The sequence below is a fragment of the Misgurnus anguillicaudatus genome, chromosome 10, assembly GCF_027580225.2.
Source record: "Misgurnus anguillicaudatus chromosome 10, ASM2758022v2, whole genome shotgun sequence".
Classification (NCBI taxonomy): Eukaryota; Metazoa; Chordata; class Actinopteri; order Cypriniformes; family Cobitidae; genus Misgurnus; species Misgurnus anguillicaudatus.
In genome coordinates, this window is record NC_073346.2 from 40,897,121 (window position 1) to 40,925,096 (window position 27,976).

Consider the following 27,976-nt stretch of genomic DNA (forward strand, 5'->3'; position numbering starts at 1 on the left):
GAGACAAGACATGACACGGATTAACCGTGACAATTATAGACGGATATATAAACAATATCCACTTCAAGAATATAGACAAAATAGTATTTAAAAATTGCCTGCAAACATAATTTTAGCAAGTGTTACAACTAACCCTCTGCCTGTAACAATAACCCCACCTATGGGGTAAGTTGTAACTTTTTCACTTCTTTCACGTTTGGTGTAATTGTCCAAGAATGGTAAGTAATAGAAACAAACTTCAAATGTTCTTTTGTAGCACAGATGTGCGTGTGTGTGTTGCTTGTGTAAAAATATAATTAATCAAACTCAAATATTTTTTGAATGATTGAGCCAAAACCAAAAAGCGTTTGCCCCGCTCTCCCCTAACTGTCTCCCCTAACTTAATTCAGCAAGTTCAGTAAACCTAATTTTACGTTGATTTAACTTAGAGATTTAACTGTGCTGAACATGCAAGTAAACACTAATCACCTGAACAGTGACTTCCCAAAATTATCATTTACAACAAAACAACATTAATACTATAAGAGATAAACCTCTATGACATGTTATTAACAAATATTAAAGTAGTTTAAGGTCTTATCAGTTCCTGTTCTGTGAAAAAACACAAATGATCAAAATATTCAGGCACAAGGGATTGTGGGTATTCCTTACAACATGTACTGATCATTTTAAGTTCACTTGAATGTTTCAGTCTAATGGATTTTATACGCTTTGCTTAAAAGTTAAATGGACTAAGATTTTTTAAGCATATATTAGGGCTGGGCGATTTGACCTAAAATCAAAACCTCGGTTAATCTAACATTTGACATCGGTTACGATTAATAAATGATTATTTTTTTGCCTCATAGTTCACTGACAAGGTTGGAAAGTTTAGAGCACACCTTAAATCAGCCTGCAATGCAATTATTCACATTTTTCCCAAAATAACTGCATTACTGAAAAATATTAAATAGACTTAACTCTATGCAGATGTTGCATGTCATTATGTACAATTGATGAAACTTTCAGAATGGGAAGTTATGAACCAAAGAATTATACAACCCCCATGACTAATTATAGACATCAGATACATACATAATAAGTTGTATCCAGATAGCTTATTGTAATGAGATGAGTAGGGCAAAATACATACTTGGACTGTATCTTTTACACGTTTCTTGTATTCAATCCATTTTTTCTTAACTGGGCACTGATGTCTAAGACATTTATTCTCATCTGTAATGCTTTTGGTGTTAATGTAGACTAGAAGTCCTCCCGTTCTCTCTCTCCGTCATCTCTGAAGTGTCTAATTAAACTCACGCGGGCGCGTCTTTTCGCGGTTTTGAGTGAGTGAGATGTGATGACATTACCCGGGCTGCTTAGAGACCCATCGGTAGATTAAACTGAGCGCGTGTGCGGTAAAAACCCGACCGCGCATTCCGTATTTTTGTCACAGGTGCCTGCACATTCGCGAGTACTTCTTAAGAAAAGTACTGTGCTTCTTTTGGGCACTAGATGATCCTGCTGCTCAGTTAAACAGTGTTTGAGTTCTCCTACATGTTTCGCTGTGCCACTGACAGGACGGGGCGGAGTTACGCAACATCACATGAAGCAGTTTGTTTTTATAGGGAAAGTATTAACAGGATTAAAAACAGAAATAACCGACATGATAAAATAATGTCGGTTAGAGGTTCTGAATTTCGGTTTCGGTTATTTTTCGATTAATCGCCCAGCCCTAGCATATATGCAAAACACATAATATTAAGATAATATTTGGGTTACCAGTGTATATTGTAAAGATATGTTATCAAAAATACTCAATATAGTTATTATAAAATATAGTATTTACAAAATAATATAATACAATAAATAACTGCAATGTGTGTGTGTGTGTGCGCGCGTGCGTGTGTCAGAGTGCCAGATGGTGGTTTGCTTCCTTTCTCTTGTCTCAAAAGTGTCTCTGTTCGGTCTCGGCTCCTCATGGGATAAAAATAAGACACAAATAAAGCAGTGCTTCTTACATTAACACAGAGATGGGTTTGATACAGCCTCGGCTTTGATAATGAAGCTCCTTTCTGAAAATACTTCAGTGTCTCTGTATTTTATTTTTACTGCTCAAATCTATTTTATTGTATTATCTATATGTGCACAGAACGCTCCAGTGAAGTTTTATATATCTGCAAACTTTTTATGTTTATATCTGCCAGTAAAATACAGCATCTTTACTGGACCCTTCTTAGGTGTATTGTGCTCATCATCAGATATAAACTCAGCTAGAGGTTTCGGACAAATCTGTGGCCCACGTTTGGATAAAAACTTCATCAGTGTCACAGCAGAGATCCATTACAAATCCATTTTGTAATTACAAAGACATTTGTCTTTAGATGTCAGCAGTGTTGGCAGACATCTAGTGATGCTGTATGTGTCATTATAATGTGAGCTTGAGCAAACACTTATAGTACTAGACCAGCACAAACCAGACTCTGGACCAGCATGAGGACAGGTTTTTGCCCAACATCACATTCATGGATTCTGCTTATAAACTGATGGCAATATCTATAAACCTTTAAGGTATTTAGCTAACCTGGCTTTATTTGTGGCATTCATTTATTCTAGTTTAGTAAGCAAACGTCAGTCAGATGAAGAATAAAAGTTGAATGTATGCAATCGGTTATACACATCTTTTCTAGCTTCTTTAAAGATGTTGAGTTAAACATCTCTATATTTAATGAAGCACATGCAAAAGACCTGGAAGTCATGTGACCTGTTTTGCAGAATGCAGAAGTTTGTTGCGCAAAACCACCATTGTCCCTTTTTATTAAAGCAACAGTTTCATTTAATGTTGTGGGATTTCTTCAGATGAATTATTTTAATAACAGGTCATAGTATATAATTCATATGTGCTCACTGTGATCTTGAATTTTTCTAAGGTCTGTGTGGAGATCTTTATGTGTTTCACACATGGTGAGGGTTGAGTAAATATTGACAGAATTGTTTTTTGTAATCATTGGAAAAGAAACATTGATTGTTTTCCATCTGAAATCTCTCATATAGATTAAGGGGAGCTGAAGCAAAATTTTCTTATTTTCTTTCAAGGGTGCAAATAAAGGGATCTTCTACATGCCGGCTGATAATAACAGTCTCCTATTGCTATGGCAACACATGCGTGTGTTTTCAAGGTTACTCGTAAGTAAAGAGAGATAGCGCTCAATTCAATCTTTTTTAAGAGCAGATAGCGCTCTTCACGGGTTCTGTTGTGCCCTTGGGTGAACACTGGGAGTCTTTCTCCATCTGTCCTGTGATGCTGATAAGGCAAATAGTGTTTCAGTGGAAGCCCCAAGTTTTTATTGAATTATAGGTGAAACACTGACCTTACACAAACAGGCGAGATGTATTGATCTCTATAAGGTCTAAACATAAGCGCAGTGGAGTTTATGCAGGTAAACAAGTTTTAGGAAACGTGTGTAAAAAAAGTGAAGTTTGAAAATGTACATCAGTGTATTTCATGGTGATTCGTACGCATTTTACAAGGTGGCTAATTTGTATTAAATGGGACATATCATGAAAATCTGGCTTTTTCCATGTTTAAGTGCTATGATTGGGTCCCCAGTGCTTCTATCAACCTAGAAAATGTGATAAAAATCAATCCAGTAACTTGGTTTTGGTAAACCATTCTCTGCAAACATGTGAAAATAGCTCTTTTTTGAAATTTTGCTCCCCTTGTGATGTCAGAAGGGGATCTTATTATAATAATACCACCTCTTAATCTGCACTATCCAACCATGACACTGCCATTTAGTTCAGAGATCAGCTCATTTGCATTTAAAGGACACGACCAAAAACGACTTTTAACATGTTATAATAAATTATCTGTGGGGTATTTTGAGCTAAAACTTCACATATGTACTCTGGGGAAACCAAAGATTTATTTGACATCTTAAAAATTCTTGTAAAATGTCTTTACAGCAGGGAAAATAAGTATTTGACACATCAGTATTTTTATCATTAAGGGGATTTCTAAGTGGGCTATTGACACAAAATTTCCACCAGATGTAGCCATTAAGCCAAATAGGGAATTAATACAAAGAAATCAGAACATTTAAGTATACAAGTTGAGTCATAATAAATCAAATGAAATGACACAGGGAATAAGTATTGAACACACTTTATTTAATACTTTGTAGAAAAGCCTTTGTTGGTGATTACAGCTTCTAGACGCGTCTTGTATGGAGAGACAGGTCGTCTGCATTGCTCAGGAGTGATTCTGGCCCATTCTTCTACACAAATGGTCTTTAAATCTTGAATGTTGTCATTTTCAGCTTTCTGGTAGATGGAAGCAGATTTTTATCCAGAATGTCCCGGTACATTACATTTCTCCATTGATCCTGCCTTCAATAATATGAAGTCTGCCAGTACCCCTTGCTGAAAAGCAGCCCATGATGCTTCCACCCCCAAACTTAACTGTTGGTATGGTGTTCTTGGGCTGGTGGGCAGTGCCATTTCTTCTCCAAACATGGTGTGTAGAATGACTGCCAAAAAGTTCAATTTCGTTTTCATCTGACCATACTATAGTCTCCAAATAATCCACAGGCTTCTCCAAATGCTCTTTCCCAAACTTTAACTGAGCCTCAACATGCTTTTTGTTCAGTAATGGAGTCTTGCGTGGATGGATGCCATGGTCCTTCAGTGCATTGCTTATAGTTTTCTTTGAAACAACAGTGCCTGCTGATGCAAGGTCTTCCTGAAGTTCTGCTCGAGTGGTTCTTGGCTCTCCTAATTATTCTTTGGACTCCTCGGACAGGGATCTTATGTGGAGCCCCTGATTGTGGCCGGTTTATGGTGAAGTGATGCTCTTTCCATTTCCGGATAATGGCCCCCACAGTGCTCACAGGAACATTCAGCATTCTGAAAATGTGCCTATAACCATTCCCCCATTCAACAATAAGATTACGAAGATCTTAAGAAAGTTCTTTGCTTTTACCCATCATGAAGTATTTCCTGTATGCCTCCTGGGTAATGAGAAGCCTTTATAGGCCATCAATTAGCAGCTGATATCAATTAGTACTGATAGGGGGCAGGGTTTCTTTCTCAATACTGACAGATTTCAGATGATCTCCTGGCTTTCTATGCCATTTTGCACCTTGTTCTCTTCATGTGTTTAATACTTATGCCCTGTGTCATTTCACTGTATTTATTATGACTCAACTTGTATACTTAAATGTTCTGATTTCTTTGTATGAATTCAATATTTGGCTTCATGGCTAGATATGGTGGAAATATTTTTTGTCAATAACCCACTTAGAAATCCCCTTACTGATAAAAATGCTGATGTGTCAAATACTTATTTTCCCCAAATATATATTACCACATTTGTACACTTTTGTATGCTTTTGCCCTGTGACGTTGGGGTTAGGATTTCCTTATTTTTTTATATAATAATCATACGTTTTGTATGATTCACTTTGTACAAATGCATACAATTAGCCAACTCGTAAATACATACAAATTACCATGAGATCAGGCTGGTATTTAGTGTATTTGTGAATGATTTATTCTAGAAAAACTGTATTTTTGCATTAAAAAAATAATAATAATAATGGCTATAGGATTAAGATTCACACGGTGATGTTAAATTTTAATGATCCTACAAACAGTACTAACTTGTTTTTCATTTGTTTAAAATTTATTTTAAGAATTAATTCGCCATGAAAATAAAATTAAAAACTTTCATTTGTTTTGGAATATTGTGGGGTTTTTTTTCAAATCACTTATCTGTAAGCTTAATTTTTTTTTTACAATAAATGTGCCATCATAATCTTAAATCAAAAACGCAAATCTCCTCCCCTCTTCAAAAAGATCTCTCTTCACTTCCGGTCATATGGTAGCCTTTGGCAGGTGGGTGGAGTCCGGGAGAAGATTGCTGCGATTAGCAATTAGAAACACAACCCAACTATAAACGATCCAATCAGATCTCAATGGACAAATTCAAATCCCGCTCTGCATTATTTCATTTCAGAAGCCGGTTTCACATGGATATACATCTCCACAGAGAAAAGACGCGGTTAAGTATACATTAACACATGCGCGTGAGACAGACGTGGACACAAAATAAAGTATATCAAGCCTTTTAGCTATCACTGGGGTGGTGCCCATTCCAAAAGTACACCTTTCAGGTCAACCAGACAAAAATATGAACATGATGAAAGGAAATGTGGTTTTGCATGATTAACAATATACATCTATTATCACTCAGGGTCTACTAACTTTTGTTGCCAGCTATTTTGACAATAATTTGTTAAGTTATTTTCAAAGGACAGTAAATCTGTACTACTAAACAAGCCTCACATTAACTACTCTAAAATATATCCAAATTGAATTTTTTATAGTACTGTCCCTTGAGAAGATAAACAAAATAATTGCTGAAATGTGAGGGGTGTACTTACTTTTGTAAGAAACTGTACATATCTGTACCTAAATGTTTCATAGCAGGACCGCTTTAAATGGTATTGCCCCAGTGACATATTAGGACCATTTTTTGACCATTTTTTTCTGACAGCGAATGCACATGTATATAATGTATCTGATGGTGAACATGTGTAGTGTGCAGTACTCTGAGATCATCCCTCTGTTAATGTTACTCTCTCAGGATACGATTAATGAGTGCTTGGCAGGCCGGCGTTTCATATTTCACTGAAGCTGTGCAGGGCTGGATTGAATCAATAGCTGAGAGAGAGAGAGAGAGAGAGAAAGAGCACTCTCCAACACGCATGGGCTGCACGGCTGCTGCTGCAAGCGTTACCGTCTCCTGCTTCCTTAAACTCCTCCGGATTAGACCATCTCTACTTGCAGGGGACGCCACTAACATACCGTCTCTTTTCTCACAGAAACGGGCATCTCTGGGGTGCACGCTGCATAACACGTCTCAAATCTAATGCCACAGATAATATAAAAGACGCATGTTGTGCATAAACTGCGTCATAGGGAGGCTGAAGGCAACACTCTGAAAGATTCTCCCCCAGCTTTGTACATCGCTTTTGTTTTAGTACGCTCGCCAGGCTTCCAGACTTCCAAGGCAGCGAGAGATGTTTTAAATGCGTTGGGCTGTCAGCGATTGGCCTGCATGCGTATCATCTGCTCGAGAGAGGCGCACAGGTGAGCTCTTCCTGGCCTGCAGACAGTGACTGCAATAAGGTAAGAGGACAGCGCGGCGAGCGTTGACTCTCATTCCCCCATCTGCTTCCCCCCGTCTCTGCCTCCATCCCACTCCTCCCGGCAGTGCATTGCATGCTCCGTGGATAAGCAGAAATGCTCCCCAGATGCTGCAGTGGGTTTATAGGGGACAAGCAGGTTTACGTCGCAGGAAATGCACACACGGAAACATGCGGGCGGCACGATGCAGCTTGTACGTTGTCTGTGACTCGCCGTCATGTCCGGAACCGTCCGGCCCACCTGAGAATGGTGGTGGTACTTGAGGCGGCCCATGTAGGAGGGGGTGGGCACTGATACAAACAAAAAGACATGCTTTGTGCATCTGTGACATGCGACGTGTTGTGTGTATTTAACATTTTTCTGAACAGCCATTTGTCGTGTTGTGTTTTGAGCTGTGATGTGATGAGTTTCTGTCCCGGGGGCTTGATAGAGGAAAAAGCAGGCCGCTCTCCCATCTGTGTTAATGCCTCACAGCATCTCGAGGTGACGGACAATCCCCTAAACTCATCCAGAGCTCTGTGACGTTATCAGGAACGGTGGTAAAGATTAGTGCGCGTGTGGATAAGATGTGCACTGATATGTGTCACTAACAGACTGTATTGAGGGAGATTACACCGGTGATGATGTGGCCATCATCAAATAATGCAAATAGAGACAAATCTGTATACTGCTAATATTCACAACATAACATTTTCAGACTGTTGGACAGTAATCGTGTGTGTTTTGTGTCAGGTGATGTCTTTGGACTAATCAAGCTGTGGCTTTGGTGATCATGTAGAGTACATGCCAGCAAAAAATACCGAATTTATTATACATATTGCGTCTAAAAATGATCCTAATCTGTCACTGGGGCAATACCCTTTAAAAAGGTCTTAATATATAACTTTTAGATACATATATGTATACATTTGGTACCAGTATGTACCTCTGAGCTACTGAAATGCACTCTTTGGGTACAAAGGTTTACTTTTTTGTTTTTGCCCCACAGACTGATAGGAACCATTTTTTAACAAGTATACTGTACATCATTTTTGGCTCTTATTGTCTCTAAAACCTAATGCATTTGTAAGTTAAAGCGTAAACATTCAACTCAAGGTTTAAAGACCTTAAAGATGTGTGGTCTGTGAATCCACATACAAGCATGCATTTTAGAAGTTTAGTGCTTAGATAATAGCTATAACAAATCAAATGATACATGCATATGTTGTATTTGATGCTGGTTCCTCTCTAGGCTTTGTAATCCCCCTACACACTTATTCACTATTCCCTACATTAATTTGCTAATATAGTCCACTTAAATTAGTGCCTGAAAAGGAGTGAGTAAATTCGGACACTAACAGCAGAAGCACTGCGGGCGCCATGTTGTGTCAAGACGCGGAAGTTAATTTGGCACTTGCCTGACAGTGAAGGGGACTACATCTAGCCATTGAGTGTACACTTGGTTGTCCACTCATTATTGTGGTGCATTATGGGATTTAATAAGTGCAGTCGATAATGTCAGCTATAATTTTGGACAAAAATGGCTTTTCCCTTCAAATAGTGCACGATTTAAGGGCATAGGTAGTAGGGGTGTAAAATACATCGATATGGATGTATGCATCAATTTAATTTCTAACGATATGATGCATCGATGCCACACATACAATATCAATATGAGGTACCTTTATTTGGACACTCTCCGCGTCCTCTTTTCTTTACGTAAAGTCCATAGTATACGCATTTCCGCCAAAACGCACGTTTTCGTCTGCTAGTGTCAGTGTTTATTTTTTACTACATCTACCTCAGTGATTGTCACTATTGCACAGTTTGGCACAAAATACTGAAAGACTATTGCCATCATAAGTTTGATATTGTGTGACATTTTTTCTCATAATTTTTTTTAGTTGGTTGTTATAAATGTTTCAATTGGGACAGAGATTGTGCTATTTTCGAAGAGTTTAATTTTTTTATTTTGGTTACATTTGTAAGTTATAACAAATGTTACTGTTTAACTGGGCACATAATATAAAATATCGATAAATTAATCGCATCCAGTCGTAATTGCATTGAAAAAGTGTTTGATGTATCGGCAAAAATTGCATCACTGGCTGAGAAAATCGATATGGTATCATACCGTAATTAGGGCTGCGGAAAAAAAATACAGATACAGCTAACTATCGTGATACATTTTTTATAGTTTATCGATATTTCAATATCTACTATCGATATTTAAAAACCCATCAAATCCCTCTGTGTGCCTCAAACAACCTCCTCCGCCGCTGCTGTAGTTGTTGCTGTCCAGTTGTCTGTCATTTACGGCCATTCGGCCAATGTCTCAGAAGTTAGGGGAATGAGAAAATGGCAGAAAATTAAAAAAACATTTTCAGCTCTATTTTTATTTACATTTTTGATAAAAAAAGAAAAAGTATTGCAATGTATCGCTACATGCAACGTATTGTATTGTATTGTATTGTATCATGATACATTGTATCATTGCAGTATGTATCGTGATACGTATCGTTTGGCGAGATCCTTGCCCATACCCAGCCCTAATCGTAATGAACTATCCGATTTACAACCCTATTAGGGAAGCAGCCCAGCAGCTAAACTTAGACCAGAAACTTACCAGCATAAACCAACCTGTATCAGCATGGAATTTATGTGGGTGTTTTTAGCAGGTTTGTGATTTTGATTTGTTGCGTGTGCAGAATATTGTGATGAGGTCACCGCTGTAGCGAGGTCACACTGTGAGGTCATTTAAACACTCACACAGACCCTGTTACATTACAGACGCTCATTATCACCCGGCCGCTCACATTAGATATGTGCATACTGTAATTCATTTCACACAGGAGTAAACATCTCCTTATTGTCATGAATACAAAGTTTTAATCAGGACATTTGTTGGATATTTTATGTAAATCTGCTCATTAGTCAACTGCTGTTGACCGTTGCTTTGCTTTTCTCAGCAAATGTCTTAACACAATTACCAATCTAAAGTTCAGACACAATTAGTGAAGCCTTGAGTCTTATAAACACCTTCAAAAAGATTTACAAATGAACTTGACCATAACAATGCACCTGCGCAGACCTGCATGCAACTAAATGTATGCAGATTTTTTTTTAATGTCAACTCGAGCAAAAGAGAAACATTAAGGTAGAAATAAATAGTTCTTTTAAGACCTTTAAGTGAATAATTAATTGGGATTATTTGAATATGGTTATGTTTATAATGTTGCCTCACTGATCAGCTGCTGCTTTTTGTTTAGGAGTTAAAAGTTAACATTAAAGAGAAATCTTGGCAACTCAAATCATCATTCACTGTACAGCATTACTACAATACAGATATAGATGTACTGTACTGTATGTGCACATATAGATAGATCTTATATCTCAAAAATGAAATGAATGTTAATGTAAATGTCTCTGATGAAAGCAGATAGAGTAATGTGTACTGTATGAGATAAAGAGAATGATATCTTATCTCTGTGATAGTTGTAAAGTTTGATATTGTAGAACATGAAGATGTCTTGCTGGACTTTGTACTCTGATCCTAACATCCATTAAACTGGGCGAGACCAACAGAGGAATCCTGCCAATTTTGTCATTAATACAGTCGAGCCGCGCTGTTCTTTTCTGTCCAATCTCTGTAATATTGATGTGTTGCACTCTCTTTAATCACAGGAAGTGACATCACTCACTTGTCAAGGACAATAAAGGTAACACTTTGAGTGAGAAGTTAATTTGTGCAGTGCATTATGGGATTGTCAGATAGATGCAGTGCTGCTTTAGACTTTGAACAGAAGGAGTATTAGGTGCGGATCACACACAACGCGTTTCTGGCAGTGGCAAGCGCCTTTGTGAATAGTTTTCTATGAGCTGTTTATGCGCGCCGAACGCGTTTTTGCTGCCTGCCGCACGTTTTTGCAGGAATGCTCTGAGTGCCTGAAATTGAGGAAAAAGTCAACTCTGATCGGAAAAGTGCTCAACGTCATTCACTTTTTTCCATTGTCCAATCGAATGTGGGAATTCCATTGTGGTGCGATGAAACCGTCTACAAACTTCTGTCACCACAGTTGCCTCTCGTCTCATTCGATGGGACAATGAAAAAACGCAAATAACGTCTGGCACTTTTCTGCTCAGAGTTGACTTTGGACAAAAACACGCTACTAAACCGCGCGCATAATGCTCACTGCCCATAGAAAACATTTTAAAAAAAGGCGCCTCCCATTGCCATAAACATGTTTTGTGTGATCCGCCCCTTACTCTTTAAAACACTTGTGATACCGGTGTATAGTTATGGTGTGATATTCTTCATAGTCATATCGCAGATGCACGATAGTATCAGTGGGGTGGGGCAATAGTTTCCTTATTTATTTTTTTACTCGTTTGTCTATGACAGTAATTCTCAAAGTGTGGTCCGCGGACCACTGGTGGTCCGCCAAACCCCCCCAGTGGTCCGCCAAAAGATGACCTAAAATAGGCAAGTGTTTATGCCAGGGGTTCTCAAAGTCCGAACTGCGGTCCGGATCCGGACCCGCGTCCACTTCATATTACAAGTGCATTAATTTCTATGTGATTGCTAAATGTGTGCATTTGCTACTTTAAGAGTATTCCTGGTCTGAAAATAAAACGAGTTATTTAAAAATTTCCTGTGTGACGCTGTAGCCATCACACCCAGATATTATGCACAGCTACTTCATGCACTACGGCTTTTGATCAGTAAGTCCATATCAATCTGAAATCACTGTTGGTTTGAGTCGTTTAAAACATGCATTTGAAAAAGCAACACTCGTCAAACATAATCACTATACATATTCTTTATTATCATGAAAATACCTGAAAACGTTTGAAAAACAGCAATATAAATATATCCTTAAGACATTTCCTGGAGCTGCGTGTTTCTGGTTCTTCGTTTGCAGCGCATATTGAGTTTCTGCACGAGAGCGCCCCCTGGCTTATGGATGTAGCGTCATTTCACCATAATTCATTGAGACATTGAGAAGCATAGTAAGCATTATTTCTTGTGTTTATGTTTAAAAAAATATTTTTAGTTTAAATGCAAAATACACTTATGTTTTTCCCTAACTATTTGTGTTGATTTGTTATATAAACAAATGATTTACATAAAGTTTTTCCGGACCAATGTAAATGATGAGAATTCAGATTTGGAACTTTGAATGTAAACTTTGAGAACCCCTGGTTTATACAATTATCACTTATTTAAGTAGATTTTTAATGCACTTGCGAAACTGTGATATCAGTTCTTGCCTTTCTGTTTTAATAACATAAAAATGGATCGGTTGGCTAAACCAAAGAGGAGTCAAAATAAAAGATCAAGCATCAACTGAAAGCTAAAATCCACAGATCCACAAATCTATTAGTTTTGTAATGTACTAGTTTTTGTTCATGTGTAAAATCCCTGTAATTTCAGTGATTTTGGACATTAAGGGGAACATTTTTTTCCAGTATTTTATTGTTACCATAGTTACAATCATAGACTTCATATACCCACCACCTCAGTTTTTGTATGTTTAATTGCAGTTTATTTTCACATGTGCAGTTTGTTGTTCATATTAAGCTGCAACTCATTTCACATTTACTTTTTCAAATGAAATAAAATTCATATAGTAATTTCTGAACATGCTAGCATTGCATTTGTTTTTAAAAAATTAGTTTTTGACTTGAAACAGTTGCATATTAAACGTAAATTTAGCTTATCCTTCCTATTTTGTTGTTTTTTGGGGGCGTGTTAGAGTGAGATTCTGTTAGGTGGTCCTCAGAAAGAAATTGGAAGATAAAGTGGTCCTTGGGCTGAAAAAGTTTGAGAAACACTGCTCTATGACATGCCACTTAATTGGTCAACAATAATAAAAGCTTTACTTTAAGGCCAGCTGACAACACTATCACGGCCGCAAATGTCTTAAACATTATGCCATATCCAACACATCATATTGATGCCTGGGCGCGCTGTTACTGGTTAACTTTCTTACTGGCTTTAAACCTCTGCGTACATTATAACCTCTCTGGAGTGAATTACAATCTCAGGTGCGAGGAAATGTTTGAGGACATTACAACCTCTCTTGTGCGAAGAAAAGGCCAATCTGTATTTGTGTAACTCCTGGCTTTATTCAGATTCATGTTGTCTGTTTCCCAGTATAATAATTTCCCATTAAAATAGTGCCAGCTGTTTTTCTGAAAATAGCATTTGAGAAACATTTGAAGGTGAAGCATGTAGGGCAGAAACTAATGATTATTTTCATAATTGCTCGATAATTTTTCCAATTAATTGACTAATTGGATAAAACATAAATCAATTAGTTTCTTCCCTTATTATAGCTACATAAGGCACTAAATTAGGGTATTCACATGTAGAAGTGTACTTTTAAAATAGCAAAAGCCAAACACTAATACTGAGTTTTACTAATATAATCTTTGTGATTTTGATATGTTAAGCCTTAAAAAAAAAAAAAAAACTTAAAAGTTATCATAATTCCTGTCCTTGATATAGTATTCTTTCAAGCAATTTCTCAAGATGGAGATCATAAATCAATATTTTCCTCTTATTAACCCAGTCCTGGTTGTCTCTGAAATGTTTCTCTTATATTCTTGAGGAAAATGAATTTTATCATGAAACCCAATCTCTTTATAATAAACATGTTGGCAAAATACAGTGAGATTATTGTCGACTGGCTCTTTCCCAAAAGATCTCAAAAATGCTGTGGTGACACCTTATTTAAAGAAATCTTGATTGGGCTGTATTTTCAAATTTTCGTCCCATTTCAAATTTGCCTTTATATTTTCAAGATATATGAAAAAAAATTAAACTCAACTGCAAATTTATCCCAAAAACATTCTCGTCTGGTGTAAAGCATTGCACAGTACTGAATCTGCTCTGTTGAGAGTTTTAAATGAAATCTTTATGGAAATTGACTCTGGAAGATCTGTGGCCTTAGTTTTATTGGATCTAAGCTTTGGCTTTGATTTTAGTCAATCATGAGATACTCCTTACGCGATTAGAGAAAGCTGTGGGCATTTGTGGCACTGTTCTACATTGGTTGCGCTCTTATCTTACAAATAGATGGTTTAATGTTCGCATATTGTAGGTCAGTACTCCTCTTCTGCCATATACCGCTTAACTTTGGAGTTCCTCAAGGATCAGTCCTTGGACCAGTTTTGTTTACTTTATATATGCTTCCACTTGCCTCTATTTTCAATAAGTATGGAGTGTATTTTCATTCATATGCTGATGACACACAGCTTTATTTCCTATTAAAACATAATAATAATAATAAACTTTATTTTCTATAGCGCCTTTAAAAGTAGCATCTCAAAGCGCTGCACAATAGAAGATAATGACCGAAACCGCCTAGAAACCGTTTTCGGCTTGCCTGAAGGAACTAAGGCTCTTTGCTCTCTAATAACTTTTTAAACTTAAATGAAAATAAAACCAAAATAATCATATTCGGACCTACAGAAAACTGCATTGTAAATGTTGACTGTGGCTTTCTCACTCCTCATTCCTCCTTTTGACCACAACCTTTAATTCGACAAACAAATGAATGCCGTGGTAAAATCCAATCCAAAATCCGACAGCTTTCCATAGTAAGATAATTTTTAACCCAAAGTGATTTCCAAACATTGATTCATGCCGTCGTTACATCACGTCTAGACTATTGCAACCCTCTTTATTATGGTGTCTCCCAATCATCTCCCTCTCGATTATAATTGGTTCAAAATTCAACAGCTAGACTTCTCGCTAAGACGTGCAAACATGAGTCGATTACTCTCATTTTATCAGCCTTACAGTGGCTTCTCGTCAAATTTAGAGTTGATTTTGAAATGTTACTTTATGTTTACAAAGCACTAAATAATCTGGAACCCGGAGTATTTGACTAGTTTACTCTCCCGTCAAGATACTTGTTGTACCGCAATCTCAACTTAAAAAACGAGGTGATTGGGCCTTTGCAGTTGTGGGACCAAAATTATGGAATAGCCTATTTTTATATATCAGGCTAGCCCCTTCTATTGCCACATTCAAGTCATCCTTGCAAACATATTTCTCTTTTCTTTAACACTACCTGATTTTTATTTTTAAGAGTTGTTGTCTTCCTAAAATGTAGTTTTTTATGTTTGTTTTATGTTCTTATGATCTGCTTTTACAGAGATTAAATTGTGTTTATTATTTGATGTACATAATTTTGGTCAGCCTCGGCTGTTTTTAGCAGAAACAAATACGTATATCAAATATTGAATATAATAGAGCTGAGAAAATATTGACTTCATCATCTGTATCCGCTATATGCTCTGTGTAAATGAAGTGAAACATTGATCAAATGTCTATATGTCTTATGTGTGCATGACAGTACTATATTTGTTATTAGTTTAATGTATTCCCGTTATCGGACTTTTAAATTTGAAGGATTGTTTCTCAGCTGTAGGTGTTTTGCTGGAATCAGTTTCATCCATTTTGTAGTAATGTTCATGACAGCCATTCCTCAGCCATGCCGATGGCAATTCACAACTACATCCACTGAAATGACAAACGGCACATGCGACCTTAACACTACATCACATCAAACTACAACGTGTTTAATTCAGCACCACGGCCATTTGTGTCAAGAATATAAAGAGATTTTCACATTACCATTCTGTATGCTCTGCCTAAATGATGACAGCTTGACATGTTGTTCATTCGTAATTTACTGTGAACCCAAAGAGTATTTGTTATCTTTAATCAGAATTATAAATGTGTGAATGTTTATGCATTAGATATCAAAATATTCATATTTTTTATATCATAGCAAATGTCATGTACAAACAAATGTGACATGAAGTGTTATCCATTAATGTTTGACAACTTTGACTTTTAACTTTATTCTTGCAGTGCGCTTTTGTTAACTTTCTTAAAATCAAATTTGGTTTGGTATTATTTGACATCTAATGCAACAAAGTTCAGGCATGTTTTAAATGTGTTTCAAAGATTTCTGGGTGCATGTATATTCTTTAATATGGTATGTTTTACTATGAAGTATAGATCTCAGTATCAGATGAGACTATCATACACCTGCTGTGGTTTATAGATGCTCTTATCTCAGCTGTAAAAGATTTCATCAGATGTGTTTTGCACATGTAGGAGGAACGTCTGTCTGGCACATGAGAGTCTGTCCACGTGCAGATGGGTGAATCAGTTCCTCATGCTTTCGTGATTGTGTCACATTGATGTTTTTATATAAAGCAGTGATGCAGGTCATTGTCAGGTGCTGCATGAGGGATGCATGGCTAGTAAATAGACCAAATCTGATCTTCTGTAAGTTTAGATGAAGATCCATTAAAGGTTGATTGATGAGTCGGTTTATGCAGAGACCCAAAACAGAAATTAGTTTTGTGACGTTGTTGTTTTTTGCAACAAATCACCACAGCGCAGACATGAGGTTTGTGTTTAATAAAAGGTTTTCTTGTGGTTTCCATTAAGTGCTTTGAAAGCCCACATGCATCCACTGTAGTGTAGTGTAGTGTAGTGTGATCATTATGTTAAAGACACTGCATTAAATCATTCACTGTGTATCACAGCAGCAGTGTAAACTGTATGATAAATCTTATGTCTGTCTGGGGACTCGGATTATAGGTTCCCTTGTTTCGAGTAAACAGACCTCATTAATATATGAAGTGTTATTATTTTGTGTAAATAAATCACAGAGCATTGTTTTCACGAATTGAGTCTGATGAATATTTTCATGGTTCTACTCAGTTTCTGGGTTTATTGGTTAGAACTATATGAAAGGCTGTAACGGTAAGCATTTCTAAAAACTTCTGTAGTCTCTGGATGTGCAAACGCTTGTAATGATTGTTGCATAGCATTTTTAAAAGTTTAATGATATTTGCAATTTTAAAGAACATGCAAATAGTGGTTGCTAATGTGTCCCTAAGTCTATAATGATATGCATTTTTACATGTTTTATTATACACCAAATAAAAACATCATACGTTCTCAACAAGCCAAAACAGTCTGAGACCTTGTTTATGTATACTTATACCACGGGTCTGTTGAATGCTGCATTCTGATTGGCTGAGAAGTGTTCTATGGGTGTTGATTATTTTTCTGTAAACCGCACACCTAACTTTTCAAATGTCTTAAAAATAGGCACCAGAGCAATGTTTGTGGTAACCGTGGTATAAGCGGAATAATTGACTCCGGTCCTTTGAATTATTTGAAAATAATAAAATAATAACTCTGCTTCGCGTCGTGCCGCATTACCACCTTGGTGTGCATTATTTTCTTATAATTCAATGGCCCGTCGTCAATTATTCCTTACGTAATCGGTAATTAGGGATGGACCGATACCAAGCTTATGTACTTGTATTGTACTCGTAAAAATACCCCGATAGACGGATTTCTCACATGACGTACTTTGACAAATTTGATTGTCTTGTTTATCGTGATTTTTCTAGCACTTTGACAACTTTGTGACAGGCAGGTAAAAATTACATTACGTCTTTGGTTTTGCCCTTTATTGGACCCTGTGAAATTTGGGCTTTGACAATTTGTGATGATAAGCACATAAGAATTATTAATATTTTTCCCAATATGAGTTGAAGTTGTTAAAAATAAAGATGCTGATATGTTCATTAGTCTAATTGTGTTGTTCTTAGAGTATTGCAACATGAAAAAAAAAACAGTACAACATGCATCTGTATCGGCAAGTACCAGGGGAAAAATATCGGTAGTCGTACTCGATCCTTAAAAAGTGGTATCAGTGCATTCTTTCGGTAACCGATAATTGGTACCAGTCGATAAAAGCAATTTTTCACATTTTTCAACAGCCATCAAGGCCGATATATCCTGTCAATCAAAGGAGAACAGAAAAATGCAATGAATTTAAGCTCTGTGTATAGAAAATGTAACATCACTAGTTTAATGTTCAATATTAATGGTCATTATTTATATAGGTCAAAAGCGCTATATAAATAAAATTGAATTGAATTCATTATATGAATAATTTTCAGAATTTAGTTATTGCAAGTTAATACAACAACCACCAAACTATCGGCAGATATCAGTCAAAATAATCGGCTATCAGTGGAAAATTTAATATCGGTGCATCTCTAGTTTTAACACAAGCATATATTAGCAACAGAGCAAGTCTGTTTTAATCCCATAATGCTCACGTCAGTCTAATCTCAGCAAGCAGTTTTGCGTTTTAAAAACGTCTAATAGTCCAAACACAGCCCAGACGTCTGGACTAAAACAAGGAGAAATTTGGGCTGCTAAATGAAACCAAGCAGCCTGTAATAACTGTTGACTTTACATGATGGAAAGTCATTAACCAAATTCAAGTTTATTTTGGCTAGACGTATAACCGGACTATATCAGGTCTATAGATGGTGAAATGATGGCTATTGCTTGCTGGGAAAAACACACCACAGAAATGTTGTTTTTATATCATAAACCCTTTTATCAATGCTTTTATGTAGATCTTTCTGCAGGTTACACCAGGACATCTGTGGTTTAACATGACAAATCTCATGATGGAAATGATCTTGACACGCGTTCTTAAGCTCATAAACAACTGACAGTGATTGAGACTCAATTAGAGCTCATTGTGTCTCGAGCAGACCTAGAACAATAAACCCACTCTTAGCAGCTGCTCGCCACATCCACGCAGAACATTTACATCTTATTCATGATTGACAGCAGTGGGGGCGGAGCCTGTCTGAGGCTTAGAAAAGAAGAATGATGAGAGATGGAGTAGTAGAGAGATGAGAAACCTTATGAGATTTGAGATGGGGTTTGCTGACTTACAGGCATCAGTGGCTTTGTTCAGGTTCTGTCTTGTCAGGGAAAGGAAAAGAATCTGAAGTTTAAAGGATTACTCCATTTTTATAAAAAAAACAATTCTGATCATTTTCTCACCCCCAAGTCTTCCAAGATGTTTATGTCTTTCTTTGTTTGGTCGAAAAATAAATTAAGTTTTTTGAGGAAAACATTCAGGATTTTTCTCCATATAGTGGACCTCAACAGTTTACGGTTTCAATGCAGCTTTAAAGGACACTAAATGATCCTAACCAAGACATAAGGGACCATCGTAACAAGAAAAATATAAGTACTTTTTAACCACAGCTTCCCGTCTTGAACAAGCCATGTGATGCGCATGCTGTATGCAAAACTACTGTTCCAGTGTTTACAAGTGTGCAGAAAGACGATCGTTCAGACTGTCTTTATGTCAGTTTATTGTTTAAAATGGTCCGCAAGTGTGCGTTTCACATATGTAGCACGTGATCTTTCCACGTGATAACATAATACGTAAGGTCGCACTGGTGCGTCATACAGATAGTGCAAGACAGGATTTTGTGGTTTTAAAGTACTTTTTTGGGGGGCGAAAATGCAGATGGCTAATTCATTTGGAGTCCTTTGAAGCTGCATTAAAACTTTTGAGGTCCACTAAAGTCCACTATATAGAGAAAAATCCTGAAATGTTTTCTTCAAAAATTTCATTTCTTCTCGACTGAACAAAAAAAGACATGAACATCTTGGATGCCATCAGGGTGAGTAAATTATTGGGAATTTTATTTTTATGAAAGTAGAATAATGCTTTAAGTTTTTTTCTGTGTAATTCTCAATCACAGTTAAACCATCTGGCATCATTTAGAAATTTTGTATACTCAGTTGTTTCTAGCATCCAAAACATTTTAAAGAATTTGGTTAAACAGACTTAACAGTACAGATTTTTCTTGATTTTATTCTTGATTTATTTTAGAATATTCAACTGCAAAAATTTGAAGTAAGTGTTAACCAACATGGGTTTTTATGCCATTACAAATATTAAAAAAGCAGTGTGGCCCATATAAGATCGATATAAGACAGATGTAAATACAGTAAATGAGAAACAAGCAGAAAATTGGTGAAACATATTATGCATAATATTTATATAAATATACCCTTTTAAGTACAAAAAAATATTTACAAGACAATGTACTGCGAATCGAATTTTCATAGTGTCTTTTCATTAGGAATAACAAATTAAAGAAAGAGAAAAATTTACTGGCCGATTCAAAAGATTTATTGATGCTGATGCTGAAAAAAATCGGCCACTGCAATTTATCAGCTCCCACTAATTTGAAAGGAAAATTATGTAAAGATTGAACAGTAGTTTCTGGATTCAATTTGTTTATGTGACTTTAAAAAGCAGCTATTTCATTGCTAAAAACGTCCTTATTGTGTCTATTTGGTACAATACAATGTGTTCATTTTTCATTTTATTGTTTATTTTTACATGAACAATGCACAATTAAAAGTATATGCACCAGAGTTAGCCAACAGCTAGTTTACATCTGCTAGTTTGTGTGGTTTATGGTTAAAAAAACACATTATTTTCCACATACCGTACATTTTTGTAGCTCTAGATATAGTGCTTTCCTCAAATGCATTGATTTTGTACAAAACACGCGGAATTGAAAAGCTCTTTGTCCCTGATTGGCCAGCTAATCTGTATGTTGTGATTGGCCTAAATACCTCTGATGTCAGCCGGAAATGTGACACTCCTTACCATGTTTGAAAGATTTGGTTGCTAAGAGGAGTTAACTTGCAGGCTGTGAGTCTGAAGCGGGAAGTAAACGGTTTCCTACAATCCGTGTGTTTGTTGTAGTCCAAGAAAAGAGATTTACGTCGGAGACGATAACTTGCGTCATCGTTTACTTTGGGATTTGTAACTTTTGCATATTGTTAACATAAACTAATACACACTTACACAAATGTAAAATTGTGAATCGGATAATAATTGAAGAGTTTCGTTGCAAAACGAGATACCAACATTTTTTTAATTGTTCAGAAATCTCGTTTTTTGGTTGTGCATTCCAATTAATTCCAATTCAACTGCAGTTGGTTTGTTTTGATTTAAACCTTCATAACTTAAAAAATACAGCTAAGTAGCACCATAAAACAAAATAATAACATGATAACATAATAATAAACATGTTTTGACAAAAATGTAAAAAAAATGGATTTATCTCGTTTTGCAACGAAACTCTTCAATTGCTCTTTAAATCTTTTAGCAATTATTTATTTTTACCAAAATTTCAGTGCGGTTCTAGCAACCAGATAGTGAAGCCCTAGCAACCATGTAGTTCCACATACATTGTAGCAACCAGCCCAACTCTCAAACATTGAGTACATATGGTATATGTTGAATTATAAAGAGAAAAGTTTGAAGGTTGGCATTTCCAAGTTTACACACTGACTGTTCAGGGAAACCTCATCTCCAGTTACCTGTCCGTCTCTAAGCAGCAGGGTTACTCTACCTGACACTGTATATTATGATAATTAGAAAGGCGGTTCAGGAGTCCTGCTGTAAATGTTTAATGTTAAGGGACCGTGGTGTACACGACACGCTTGCCTGGGTCTTTTGTGCCTGTTGACAGTCAGCACAGCAATGGAGTGGCCGGTAGGCACGTGCTGTTTCCATTAATGTTTATGTGTGTGTGAGCGAGAGAGAGAGAGAGAGAGAGAGAGAGAGTGAGAGAGAGAGAGCGATGTACAGTGGGCTGTAATGTAGAAGATGATGGATCTGTGCTTAAACTGAAAGATTTAGATGAAAGTTTCATATCGGCAGCACATGAAATGAATGAAAATGTGCACGTTGATTTTGGAGATTAGTGCTTAAGTTTGAATGCAAGTATTTTTAGTTATTCTTAATGGGATTTTTTCGTCTTGTTTAGCAGTAAAATCGACTTGTTTTAAGGAAATATATCTTTATATTTTATTTAAGTTTTTCTAAACTAGCTAGTTTTTTATTTGATTGTGTGTTTGCACTTTTTCTTTTTAGAATTATGCTTAAAACATTTGGCAATGGGTTAAAAACTGAATCTATTCAAATATATTGATTGGCATCCTCTAAAAGAAATACCTTACATGCAGTTTTGATGATATGAGGATGATTATGTGTTTTTACTGAAAAATAAGAGAAAGTTGCTGATAGAGAAAAGTGTTTTTAATGTAACACTCTCTCTTTTACTTCTCGTCAGATATGTGTCACAAAGATGTCCACTCGCAGCTGCCAGGGATCCGATTCAGTCATCAAACCCCTGGACACTATCCCTGAAGATAGGAAGGTACGAGTACAGAGGACACAGAGCGGCTTCGATCCCTTCGAGAAACCGGCCAGTCAGGTCAAGAGAGTTCACTCGGAGAATAATGCCTGCATCAACTCCAAAAGTTCATCCGCTGGGAAAGAGTCTCCGAAACTCCGGCGTCACTCCAGCCCCAGTTCTGTGAGTCTCTCGTGTTTGATCTTATCTCTCATCATTAGAGGATGTTTGGAATGAGCAACTTCATGCCTAATTTAACATCAAAATGGAAAATGATTTTCCTTGATACGGCTTATTTATCCACCTCAGATGAGGTTTGAAATCTACTGTAGCCTATTTAACTTAACCAGATGTCACTTTAAGATCTTATACTTTTATTGCAAATTACATTATTGATAGTTTACTAATAACTTGGTTCAATTGGTTTACTTGATTTACACTTAATTCCAGTTTATTGATTTAATATTTTTTACTTCAGTAAACATTGAGACAAGCTGTTTTCTCTTCATTTAAGTTATTTTTGATGGTAATCGCTATTGTTTCTTTTGTAAATACTGTGATGTTGAAGGTTATTCAGTCTATTTATGCATTGAATATCTTTCATTTAATTTTTTGAAAATGTGCACGTTCTTTGCTAATACTTGTTATTCATTTGTCATTCTTATGTCTATCTGTACATTTGCGTGAATAAGTGTTCATTAAAACCAATCGGTCATTCAGTCACTAGTTGATTTGTAAAATGTGTAGCGGTGCACATCTCTAACAAGACACGTGTTTACCGGAGAGAGAGAGAAGATTAAGGTGATGTTCAGAAGCACATTTACTTGCTGATTCACACGGATGAAAAATGAATGAGCGTAAGGCCAGAATGACAGATATGAGCGAGGCGCGTATGACCTCTTTTCTTTAATACCCTTCTTGTTATCCCACCACAGAATTTGTGACTCAAACCCGTTCTCCACAGGGTCCTTGCACTCCTAACACTTAAATCACTCTATCAGGATAATAAAATCCCCTGCTAGGGTAACATTAGCAAGCTCGAAAATAGTCCAGCACCTCGGATATGTTTACTCAAAGCGTGTCGTGATGGAAGCGCACGCCGGTCGCTAGGAGACGACCGGTGTCTGGTGTTGATAAAAGGCTGCAGGGTTTGTGGTTACAGCCGGTTATCCGGGAAGCGTCCGGTAATCTTTCATGCCAATTGCAATAAGTGACTTGCAGTAGCTGATCGGTTTTAGGTTACAAACATGATTACTGAAGAAATGCATTTTCAGGAAAACTGCTGGTGTGTTTTTTTCAAGTGCGTTTGTTTTTCGGTCAGTAATGAAGATTTCTGAGATGGATTTTTGTTGCAAGGAGTAGTGGTTGACAGAGATGAGTTTCTAAAAACCTGGTTAATTGCTAATAAAATACTGATACAGTATACATACGCTGTATTTGTTTAACAGATTTATAGCAAATGAACACTTAACACTGTATTAAAAATGAGTTTGAGCTCATGTTATGTCTGATCATCATTTATTGTAACTGCATAATCACACATGTTCATGTTAAAGTCTTTATGTTGAAGTGTTTAGAGACAAAAGCAAATCATCTTCTGAGTTTATCTGTGAAGGTTTGTTATATTTTAAACATCTCGCTGGCATGATCCTGTGATGTTTGGTACCCATGCGTGTGGCGATCAGATGCGATTGGACTGTTATTCATTCACAGCTGAAATTTAACATCAGCACTATAAACATCCACCGGGAGAGAGAGAGTTTGATTTCAGAGGACTTTTGGACATTGAATGAGCGTTTAGAAATAAGCTGATGGTGTTTATTACAGACAGTCATGAATGAGTGAATCTCTTCTACTGTAAACACATCCAGCTCATATCTCACCACACAGAACACTAAAGAGGATTATGGGAGATGTGTTTTACGCTCATGAAAATAATGTCGCAATACAAAAAACTTAATAGTTCTGTATGCAAAACATTGAATTTTGGGTGAAAATTGACTGTCCATTTTCTACACATCTATTATGGGAAGCCAATTATGGAAGTATTTGTGTATGTGTTTTGGAAGTGAATAGTGAATCTGACTCTACTGACACCAGTGTTGGGCAGTAACTAGTTACCGTACTTTCCTGGACTATAAGCCGCACCCGAGTATAAGCTGCATCATTCAAAAATGTGTCATTAAGACGAAATATCATATATAAGTCACGGTGGACTATATGTCACGTTTATTTAGAAAATTATTTCACAAAATCCAAGACGAAGAACAGACATTTAATCTGGAAAGGCAAGTTATTCAACTAAACAATAGCAGACTGAACAGCAGGCTGAATAGATGCCTGTACGTTAAAGTAATATTATCAATTATTTAAATGATAAACCATGACATACAGAACTTACCTGGAAGGTTAAATAGGCTAAATTAACCAAACAAGTCAACTAGTGTGAAGTTTGCATACTCATCATTCCACATTATTGAATCCATTAAATTACATAAATACAGAAGCAGCATATAGGAGACTCTCACGGCTGTAGACGGTAATGTTGTCTCTTGCCTGACTTACAAGGCGCACCTGACTATAAGACGCAGCACCAGCCAAGTTATGAAAAAAACCGTGGCTTATAGACCAAAAAATACTGTACTAGTTACTGTAATAATATTACTTTTCCTGGCAACTAGTAGTGTAACTAATTACTAAAACAATGTGTAATAATATTACAGTTATCATCCAAAAAATGGCTAGGTACTTTTTGCCAAGTCACTAACGCAGGAAGTTAGCTGTTCTTTGTTCTGCCAACATGTTTGGTTGGTTCCACCTGCTTGAGCCCTGTTACAGATTTCAGTTACTGCTTTATTAAATGACACAAGTTGTTTAAAAAATAGTTTGTATTCTATATTTATTTGTAACTTACTGTCAGGATCCTGCCGGAACCTTGTCCTGTTTTAGTATTTAGTCCACTATAGCAGGATTCTGACAGTACAATGTTTTGTGTGGGCAATACGTGGTCTGTATTGCCAATACTAGACCACGTATTTCATATGTCTCCGTCACTTTTTACCTGCTCCATTACTGTTATCATTATCACCTGTTCCCCTCGTTATTTTGTCCCTATTTAAAGTCTTTGTGCACAGTGTTTTGTCTGTGATCGTACTGTGTTATCATGCTCTGTTCATGTCTGTGTCTATATTGAGTAAGCCAAGTTTATTGTCTGTTCATTGTATGTTATTAGTGTTTAGTCTGTCAGTCAAAGTCTAGTTTAATGTCATAGTCTAGTCCAGTTTAGTGTTTATCCAGTCCTGTGTATTTTGTCTTGTTTTACCCCCTCGTGGGTTTTTGTTTTCTTGTTTTTTGTTCAATTTCTTGTTTTTTGTTGCCACTCCTGACACTTTCATCAATTTATATAGGGCAACAATTATGGAATTACCAACTTTTGAAAAATGTAACTAATTACTGTTGCCTTGCAGTAATAAGTAAAGTAAGAAGTAACTAGTAATGAGTAAAATAACTAACCCAACACTAGCTGCGTTTCCATTACCCTTTACATTGCGCAAATTGACGTTGTGAATTAAAAATACGGCCGATCGAAACACATTAATTCCCATTGGCCGTGTTTCCATTTGCTGTATTTTCAATTCGCAGTGTCAATTTGTGCAATTTTAGGGGTAATGGAAACACAGCTAAAGATACCTACACATAAATGTGATTCATTAAACAATTCATTGAAGGAATGATTTAAATGAATAATGATTCAAATCATTTAAAAGTCCAGAGTCTTTCTGATAGGCTAAGTATTTTGTCTGTGAATTAGATACATGTTGTCTATTTGGGAGATGCCATTTCTCTGTGTCACAGTGACAATGTAGTCTCAAGTTTTAGCTTCAGTCTCTCCGGTGGTTCACCTGTTGTTGACAGTAAGATGATCTGTGCTGCTGTATGATGACAGGATTCTGGATATTTCCAACCCAGATTATCTGACCTCACATCTGCTCTGATACTGAACTAACATCTGCATGTGAAATGTGTTTTTATTCAATGACCTGGCAGAGATTGAAGAGATTCAATTGAATTATTATCTAATGTCTTTTTGGGTATCGTATGAGGTCCTTCCATGGTCTGGCACCATCTTCAACTGGTGTTGGGTCATCTGACTTGCTGGATCCAGACTGGAGATGGTGCAATCACTGGGCGCCTCAGGATGGGCATCCCAATGTGAAAGCAGAAGAGATATTGTTTATTTAACACAGTCAGGACAGTGCTGTCACAGATGGTTTCCGAAAACCTGCTGTAAGAACAGTTCATGCATTTTCCTTTGGTGTTTAACATTTTGTTTCAAGTGTTATTGGTTACATATCCAATCATATACACATTTCGGTTTGTACATACGCCAGCGTAAATGCCTTGGTGTGCACGCCCCCTTAGTTTTTGTATGTTATGGTTGTTGTGTAGTGCATTCTTCCTTGTTGTAATTAACCAGATTCAGGACTCTGTTATTTATAAGTTGAACATCATCACTAGTCAAAGGTGCCTGAATCAGTATACTTTCCAGTTGTATTTTCAAACATTCTGCAAATATTCTGAAATATAGACGTAATGTATTGTGAGTGAGTACAAAAATAAGACCTTTATATATCTCTCTTACAGCCAACAAGCCCAAAGTTCGGAAAGGCGGATTCGTATGAAAAGCTGGAGAAGCTCGGAGAGGGATCATATGCTACTGTTTACAAAGGAAAGAGCAAGTGAGTTTATGAGGATCTGTAGATGTCTTTTCATACTGTAGTAACACAGAGTTTATTTCTCTAGGTTATTTGGCATGTTTGTTGGAAGTAAATATTACGGCATATAGATACTATGTGAATTTCACATCACTAATGATAAATGACAATAAGAGCGCATCTGTTTCAGAGAATGAATGCAGGTCAGTAATAAAATCTCCTCAGATTGGAAGCATGTGACTTTATTCATGATTACCCATAAACACACATTCTTTTGATAAATTTAAACGTTGAAAAAATTTAACACAGCGTGAAATGAATTGTGCATTTTTTTAGTAAAGATGTGTATGCGCTCCTCTGCACACAAGACGTTTGATTGGTGGATTTAATTTATTTAACGTTCAGGCCCTGTGTTGAGTTTCACTCCATTGCCTTTCAATTGCATTGCATTGACTTAAAGTCAACATGAGCTCATAATTGACCCTATTGAGTTTCTTAAAGGAACAGTTCAGGCAAAATTGAAAATTTAGTCATCATGACACATCATGATAGTCACATCATGTCGTTCCTCATGTCAGAGCTGATTTTTTTTACAGTAATTAAAATTTGTATTTTAGTCCGTTCCTCACTCGCCTGTCACTTGATCTTTAAGTCATTTTTGGAGAAACTTTTTCCCTACCAATCATCTGTGACATAGAGATCAGTTCATAATTGATCAAATTAAAGCCTTATATTCCTTTAAAAACCCTGTTTCCTTGTGATGTACGTATGTCAGATAACAGAAGTCCAATGTGTTCAGTATGTCATGTTCAATCAGACATTCACTTAAGTTATTGATTCTTTATGGTTTAGTTTTGAAATACAAAGCAATGAAAGCCCATAACATGTTTACATTGCTGCTGTTTGAAGGGTGAACGGGAAGTTGGTGGCATTGAAGGTGATTCGTCTACAAGAGGAGGAAGGAACTCCTTTCACTGCCATCAGAGAGGGTAAGCAAAGCAGACAACATA

General features: G+C 36.6%; 1 protein-coding gene across 3 annotated transcripts in view; it reads left to right on the forward strand.

The window, feature by feature from the left end:
- cdk14 (cyclin dependent kinase 14) overlaps window positions 1–27,976 on the forward strand; it is a 141,001-nt gene that overhangs the window by 32,318 nt on the left and 80,707 nt on the right. The window contains exons 1-4 of one of the 3 annotated variants that reach the window (XM_055211575.2): window positions 6,871–7,131; window positions 22,189–22,434; window positions 26,896–26,990; window positions 27,876–27,955. In XM_055211575.2, the coding sequence (XP_055067550.1) occupies window positions 22,204–22,434; window positions 26,896–26,990; window positions 27,876–27,955 (406 nt within the window). In that variant the 5' untranslated portion in view covers window positions 6,871–7,131; window positions 22,189–22,203. Of the gene's footprint in view, window positions 1–6,870; window positions 7,171–22,188; window positions 22,435–26,895; window positions 26,991–27,875; window positions 27,956–27,976 lie in introns of those variants that run through there. The other 2 variants (XM_055211574.2, XM_055211573.2) reach the window with 2 other exon arrangements.